This window comes from Pinus tabuliformis, chromosome 9 (assembly GCF_031772625.1).
Source record: "Pinus tabuliformis cultivar Carrire ecotype Pingquan chromosome 9, CPIR1, whole genome shotgun sequence".
Classification (NCBI taxonomy): domain Eukaryota; kingdom Viridiplantae; phylum Streptophyta; class Pinopsida; order Pinales; family Pinaceae; genus Pinus; species Pinus tabuliformis.
The window spans coordinates 1,040,248,570-1,040,256,827 of NC_142307.1; the positions used below are offsets into that span (position 1 = coordinate 1,040,248,570).

Below are 8,258 nucleotides of genomic sequence, written 5' to 3' on the forward strand. Positions count from 1 at the left end.
GCCAACTGCATCTGCAACAGATTAATGAGCTCACGAGGGTTGCCGTCGTGGTAAGTTGATTGAAAGCAACAACCAAAGACGTACGCTTCACTCTATGAGTTCAGAGCCATAGCCATCCATCTTTTTCTTTATACCAAACGTTATCTCTTTAGAGAAGCGCGCGCTTTTAAGAAGAGAGAAACAGTCAGACACGGATCAGTATACAAACAATTTATTGCACCCACTGTAGATTGCATGCATCCAGTTAGAATATGGCCCAGGAAGAGAGCCAATTGCAGATGTGCAATGCCTTTGCCTTCAGTGTGATATAAATATTTTTCTGTGAATTCACAGCGCATTAAGTACCAAATGCTCAGCAACCTTACTCATAATATTAAGACTTTTCAGTATAATATCATTTCAATTTTCATTCCTCTGCTTCGATTTAAAAAAATTGAAGATCAATGGCATTGATATTGATCAGATCACAGTGGGTAACAGAAATGTGATCGATGTAACTGCATTTCATGGGCTTGATCAATGGAAACAAGTGCGAATCAAGGCTTGAAAGATGAAGGCAGGAGGCATCATCCCTCTGTGGAAATCGAATTGGTCGATGAATCACTTGAAGAAGAACTGGTTGATGCTCAGACTCCAGAATCTTTTGATCCTAGTTCACAGTATGATCAGGACAAGCAAGGAGAACCTACTCTATACAAGAGAGTAATTTATGTGCCGGCCAGTACACAGAGGAAGGATGAGGAGGCCGTCCACCCGGTGCAGCAATCCTGCAAGTTCACTCCTGTAAGAACATTTGAGTGTCATAGATAAAAGATATAATAAATTTTGTAGAAGGAAATGTGAATGGATTTAGATAGAGTGATTAAAGTGAGTCTGTTTTCCTTTATTTCTCTAAGGAAAGCATTCTGGAATTAATACAGAGATAAATTTATTACATTTCTTAATCATCTTGTAATTCACTAATTTGGGTGTGGAGATAACAACCGACTACCCAAAATAATTCCAATTACCCAAAATGAAGTGTAGTTATTTTTATGGTCCAACTCAATTCTAGATCCTGAAGAACCTTACAATGTTGACATTCCCATTCCCTTCGACCTTATTTCTACCTGCTCTGCTCTTTTTGTCAATACTCACCTCTTGAAAATTTTAAGACATCTTTAGAAAATTTTAAAACCTTATCTGCCCCTGCTCTGCTCTATTTGTCAATACTCACCTCCTGAAAATTTTAGGACATCTTTAGAAAATTTTAAAATATATTTTTGAAGTTTCAATTCTTAGATTCTATTTACTTGCTGTAAACAGGACATGGCAACATCCCATGAAGCAGATAATGGTATAGGCACAATTCCTGGATGTAATATTAATGAAGATATCTCATGTGAGTCAGTACTTGGGCAGCCTGCCTTTGAAGAATCCAACAGTATGAGTGCGTTCATGAGCTCACAGACACATTGTCAGCTTCCATCCTATTGGAAACAGTGGGCACATGGATTGCATCCTAGCATTGCATTCACTGCATTATTGGTTACCGTAATGAATTTTGTGTGGATTCTGGCACTTGGGTCATGGTTAGCGAGTAGTACAGGTGACAAGATCGGTACAGCAGAGGTGTTTTTATCCACATTTATAAGCGGTACACTGTTTGCAGTACTGGGAAGCCAACCAGTTCTGATAGTGGGAGTGAGTGTGCCATTTTTGGTCTTTGCTTCCGCTGTTTACAGTACTGCCGACCGTCTTTCTCTGGATTTTCTGCCATGGATGGGGTGGATTGTTATATGGGCTGGTATGCTGGTAGCCTTGGTAGCTACTTTTAAGACGTGGACAATATCTCTGGCTCGCCATTTAACTCCATTCAGTTGGGAGATTGTGCAAATGTTTGTGGGATTGACTTTTTTGCGGCACGGAGCTGAGGAGACCATCAATTTTTTCATGGTGCATGCTTCAAATGCTTCGGCTCTGCTCTCTTTATGGCTGATGACTAGTTCTTTCCTTTTAGGAACTTTAATGGATGGCTCTAGACGCAGCTCGCAGTGTCTTTCTTGGAAGTGCAGACAAATTGTAGCAGATTTTGGACCTGCATTCATCGTTTTGGCTCTTGTAGGTATGTGTTTTCTAATTCCCAGTTGAAGAAATGAACTGGTTTCAATATAGAACCAACCTTGATTCATTTTATTCGGAGAGGATTAAGTTTCAAAAAACCAAAAACCACTGACTGTAAATTATTTATTTTATCAAATAACATAATAACATTATTCCATACTAAGGTAAAAAGCAATTCTCAGAACAAGTAAAAAGCACTTCTCAGAACAAATAACAGATAAAGACAAAGAATAAGAATAAGAGATATGGATAGATCACTTCAAAATTAAACACATTTTCTAAATTATTCTATCAATAGATCTGTCAATAGTGGAGAACCTATTAAGTTTTATCACATGTACTGATCTGTTTTGAATTGAAAATATACACATTCTGAGCTGAGAAAACTTAGTAATAGACTTGTGCATCTGTCACTCTTTAATGAAATGGAAACACATGGACTTGCTTTTGATTTGAGACGTAACTTGTTAAAAGTGATTGAAATTTCCCTTTCCAACATGTCTGAATCTTGTGGGGACCTGATGAATCTTCTCTGTGCAGCACTGTCAGAGGTCCCAAAATTGTCCAAAATAACACTTTCTCGAGTAGATATGCCAAGATGTGGATACCATTCTGATGACTTGACAAATCTGGGAACGCTTGTAAGATTAAGAGGAGTGCCTTTATGGGCAATTTTTCTTGCACTGATTCTAGGGGTTCTGCTGGCAGTTCTGGTCCTGATTGATCACGACTATACTTCGAGTTATATAACATCGAGGGTAAGTCTATTTGTTGAATCATATCGCTATCTCAGCTTGAATGAACTCGTTGTGACAATACCTAAATGATATGAAATCCAGGATACAGGCGAACTGAAGGAACAAAATCTTACACGCAGACGCCGCGATTTGCTCATACTTGCAGCGAGTTTCATCCTGTGTGGACTGCTGGGTTTACCTCTCTGCTACGGCCTTTGTCCACAGGTTTTGAATTCTTTTCTTACAATACTACTATCTAACGTTAGCCGAAATGCGAAGTATCTATATATAAAATAAATAATCACAGTTTATTTTATTAAGGACATAATGCTCTAGCACTTTCACTTTTTTCTAACGATTACTACTCTACCTTTTCGGACTGTAAGTTTAATACATTAGTATACTGAATCTGTGCAGACTACAAGGCATATTCTTGCACTCACCTCTAAGCGGTCTATCTCAAGCTCAGATTTGGAAAGCCAGAATTCCATTTTCAGCAGTGGGGATTCCAGAGGCAAAGTTCGAGTTCAACGAGTATCCAGTCTACTTGTTTCACTGACTATCGGAATTCCTCTTCTTCCTAAAGTAGCATGGCTCCTGAAGAAAGTTCCTCAACCTATTATATTGGGTTACTGTCTACAGGTAATCACTGCCAGAAATGACAAAGTTTTCATGTTATTGAACTAGGATTATCTTGTTACAAAAGGAAATCTTGAGGTCAATTACCTAGGCAGTGAGGAAAATGGGACCTCCAAACTGTTATCACAATCCAGTTGGATTCAATATAACCATAGGTGACATTGAAATCGGGTCTGAGAGACCTTGTGGCATCTCTGGGATGAATGTACAGAAAACATTTTCTTTCATCTTGCAGTTCAAGTAGCTCTAAGTATTCCTTCATTCTCAAACTCCGAAAGTATAAAAAAGAAGAACAGCTATACAATGTCATGAAAATCCTCTCTTATCTATATTATCTAGATTGGTATTCACTGTATTATAGCCCTTTTATGTAACTGCCTAATTGTTTAGGAGGAAAGTTCAGTAAGTTCCTTAAACTTTTTTGTCGTGGTGTTCCAGTCCTCTATGCCTTTTTGTCGTGGTGTTCCAGTCCTCTATGCCTTTTTGTCGTGGTGTTCCAGTGTTCTTCTTGGTTACAAGTCAAGGACATACTCTCTTCATTTATTTTCTTCCATTCGCCTCTGTAGTGGTAAAATGTTATCATGAAGTTACCCTCGATGAACGATAACCTATGGGAACAATTATATGTAACTAAAAATATGGAATTGGGAAACTGTCGAGAGGGTTCTTTTAGCAATGCAGGTGAAGTTCTTTAGAAGAGACATTATTTTGTACAGGTGGCCTAGTAGGAATTCTAATACCTCGTATTTGCAGCAGCCGTTTACATTTCTTTATTACTTAAAAAGAAAAATTATGAGTGTATGTTTTTATTTTTCCCTATAAAAAATTCAGGAACTTGTCAATTGGGTTTATTTGGGATTGATTGAGAGGAATGATTGTTATCTTTCTCATCTAGGTTTAGTTTCCACAAGTAACATGTTGAATTTATATAGAATATATTGTTGTAATGACTTACATGGAAAAGAAATGAAATCTCACTTGAACCCATATTGAATATAATATCTTTGAACCCTCGAGAATATCTTACTCTCGCTTACAGGTTGGAGGGTGGGGTGCTTGGCTATATAGAAAAAAGACAAAAAAATCCCAATAACTTTTAAGACCACCTTAAAAGTTGTGCTTTGTGGCTAAATTCGACATATTGAGCTCATATCCAATATATGGTTGCAATGACTTCGAGCCTTGTTGTTGAACCACCTTGAACCCTCAAGAATATCTTATCTTTGCCTTTGGGTTGGAGGGTGAGGTACTTGGTTACATGGATAATAAAAGAGAAATCTCAATAGCTTTTAAGATCTCGATCTCCTTAAAAGTCGTGCTTTTTAATTGAATTTGTTATTGAACATAGTGGCCTTGTGAGAATACCAGTTTCTTAATAGTTTCGAGTGTTGTTGTTTAATCATCGAACAACCTTGAGCCCTCGAGAACATTTTACCCTTGCCTATGGGTTAGTGTATATATATATATATATATATATATATTCCCTTAAAATTGTGCTTTGTTGCTGAATTTGTTATTGAACATAGTGGCCTTGCAGGAAAACTATCTCTTGTGCTTTGTTACCAAATTTTTTATTGAACACAGTGGCCTTGCAGGAACACTATCTTTTAGTTGGGAAAGTTGAGAGTGCAAACTTAACTTAGCGGTCCACATTCTGATCCTCCTTTCCCAATTTTTTTTATCAATTTAGCCCATGCTTGGCTAATAACCACTCCTGTTATTCTGGAGGAGGCTTCGGTGATTGATAAAAACCCATTAAATAAATTGTGTCTGATTTGAAGAGAAGGCAAACCCTACCACATAGACGCAGCCAATGCTATTGTATACGTTTACCTTGAATTCCTCGACTCTTGAAATGACTAGTCTCTGGTTGGATTGGCATCTGTGGATTAGCAGAATAGGGTATGACACATATGGACTCGTTCTTAAATGCGGAAATGTTTAAGTTTGTTTTGTATTACCAATAATCTTGCTCTCATGTCTTCCTTATATTATGAACTCGTTCTTAAATGAGGCAATGTTCGAAGTTTTTTTTGTTTTATCAATAATCTTGCTGTCCTGTCTTCCTTATATTGTTGGCTAAATGTTTCCAGATGGGCGTGCTAAGCTTCAAAGGCCTTGGGCTCAAAAAAAATCTGAGCGTTACAGTCTTCAAGAGCAGTCCTGACGGACCATCACTAATAGCTGCCAGGGTATATATCATCACTCAAATAGGTTGTGTAGCGGCCATTTTTGCAGTGAGTTACACTCAGGCGGCTTTAATTTCCCCCCTGTTTCTTCTCACAGCAATTTGGTTAAGACACTATGTAATGGGCAGACTCTTTCAGAAAGAAGAATTCGAAATGCTTGACCAAAGGCTTTTCATGGGAAACTACCATGAGCGTAACCCAGATTCTAGCATACTTGACAACTTGAATTCATCTCATGAACGAGAAGCCCATAACTGGTTCCAGTCCACCTCCATCCATCCAGTAGGCTGCGAAAGCAGGGGATCCTCCTTTTCCCAACACAGGCTGCCACTACCATCTGAGGTCAAATCAAGGAGGCTAAAGGAGAGATCCTCGAGAAGAAAAAGGAAGAGGCATTTATTATCTGAAGCGGCAGTTGGCCAAATGACCTCAATGGTCTCTGCTGAGGAAACAACAAAATCCAGCATGCGCTTAGAACACAAAAGGGAATGGGGCAGTTGGGGATCCTGCTCCTTGTCATCATCACTGAGATTTATCAGGGGTTTAAGCCTAAGGGATAACCCATCGTGCCTAGGCTCTTTCAACGAGAACAGTAATAGTAAGGGACTTGCTAGGCTCCACAAGAGGGCCAGGAACAAGACACATTGCCTAACCCTCAAGGGAGAGGACCAAGAGGTGGACCAGGATTTGGATGTACATTCCAACATTCTCTATGATCCCTATTGGGGAGATGCCATTATAATCTCTTCAGAGAATGACATGTTTGATGAATCGAAGGCTGATAACCAGCAGTACTCAAATTCCAAACAATGGCAACAGCTTATGGCCATTGATAGATGTGAAAAACCCCTCAGTTTGATGCAGGTTGGTCCTCTTCAACAACCCAGTGATGAGAAAAATCAGAAGCAGATGCAGCAAGAGGAGGAGGATTCAATGGTATGCAAAGATAATGATAGTGCTCCATCACTTGAAAACAGAGCAGCAAGAAAAGGAACAATTAGTTTTGATGAATGGGCTAATGTATCATCATGCGATAGTTCGGGCAGCAATTCCATTTCTGCGGTTGCCTCAGCCTCAACTTCAGCTTCCACCTCTGCAAGCGGTGCATCAACATCTAGCACTTCCAATCCTGATGCTGACGGGGACGATGGTACTGCTACGAAATACATTTCTCCGTCCCTGCGTTTGGCATTTCTTATCCCTGCGCATCCTCTTTCTGGAAGGACTTAAAACAAAGTACAGGATATCTGGCTACAATTTCGTGATTCACTTTCATGCTCCTTTTGTTTCTGTGCATTGATTTATTCCGAATAATGATCATTTATTCATTTAGATTCTTTATTCCTCAGATTCTAGGCATTTTAGTCGTTGTCCATCACGATTTAACATCATAACAATGGTTTTTGTTTGATTAATGTCTATGATTACGATAACATCATAACAATAGTTTTTGTGTGATTAATTTCTATGAAAAATTAAATCATATAAGATTTGATTATTATGTTTTTAAATTATTATTTTTATTTCATTTCTTTGAAGTTATATATATTAAGTGGGTTTAATGGTTAAGAGCATGTGCTTTTGCTTAAAAAGTCATAAGTTCAAAACCGGAGAGGTAGAATATGTATATCTTGATAAACTTGGTAGTCACATAGAAATTGGTCTCTTGAACCACAAAGATGATCTTATCATAATAATTAATTATTATTTTAAATCTAAAATAATAATTACAATAATATCCATCATATCAATAATAATCATGATGGATATTATTGTAGGTATTATTATGATAAGGATTCACTAGGATTCAGTCAATAGTGAATCTTGTGTAATGATGGCATAATCATAAATTATTATTTTAAATCTAAATCTAATAAAAAGAGTGTAATTTCTTAATGTATAATATTTTTATTATTTTAAAATATAAAATTAATTGACAAAACAATTACATCTTAACCAATTGAATCCTTCTTATTATTTAATAAATATATATTAAGATAGATTTATATTTGTGTTTGTTTGTTTTTTTGTTTTTTTTCCTGGATGTTATTATGTATATAGATATAGATATAATTATTTATTTTTATTATTATAAATCAAGTAAATAGACATCGGATTCTTTTCCAATGAAGTGAAATGATAAAATTTGAATTAAGGCTTCTGTGATCCATAATAGATGAAAGAATAACTTCGGCGTAAATCACATGTAGACAGACATTTTGTCGACGCATCTCGAACGTCAGAATATAGTTATTTATTTTTATTATTATAAATCAAGTAAATCCACATCATATTCTTTTCTAATGACCTGAAATGATAATAAAAAATTACACTCTAAGAAATTGGATTTTTTAGGTGCTTGAAAATATAGATTCAAATATATTTATGCTAAATTTTTTTCTTTATATAATTCTTTATTTTTTCATATTACAAGTTAATTAAATAGAGTTAAAATTAAATTATTATTATTATTACCATGTAATAAAATTAACAAGTAATAAAATGCTATCTAATATTTAAACATTATTATATAATTATTTTAAATCTAAATTTAATGAGAAGGATGTAATTTCTTAATATATAATATTTT

The 8,258-nt window shown here is 36.3% G+C and overlaps 1 protein-coding gene across 1 annotated transcript; it reads left to right on the forward strand.

The window, feature by feature from the left end:
* The first annotated feature begins 215 nt into the window (after positions 1-215).
* Positions 216-7,073, forward strand: LOC149152249 (uncharacterized). The gene is made up of 6 exons (XM_089439948.1): positions 216-783; positions 1,306-2,104; positions 2,644-2,861; positions 2,943-3,065; positions 3,258-3,482; positions 5,573-7,073. Exons 1-6 carry the CDS (start codon positions 520-522, stop codon positions 6,896-6,898), a joined length of 2,955 nt encoding a protein of 984 aa, XP_089296074.1. The 5' UTR covers positions 216-519; the 3' UTR covers positions 6,899-7,073.
* Positions 7,074-8,258: the final 1,185 nt, after the last annotated feature.

What these genes read in the sequence shown, in the direction of transcription:
- LOC149152249 (XM_089439948.1), top strand. Translation starts at nt 520, where the DNA reads ATGGAAACAAGTGCGAATCAAGGCTTGAAAGATGAAGGCAGGAGGCAT. An exon ending in AATCCTGCAAGTTCACTCCT is followed by an intron (nt 784 to 1,305) that starts GTAAGAACATTT and finishes TGCTGTAAACAG; the next exon opens with GACATGGCAACATCCCATGA. An exon ending in TATTGGGTTACTGTCTACAG is followed by an intron (nt 3,483 to 5,572) that starts GTAATCACTGCC and finishes AAATGTTTCCAG; the next exon opens with ATGGGCGTGCTAAGCTTCAA.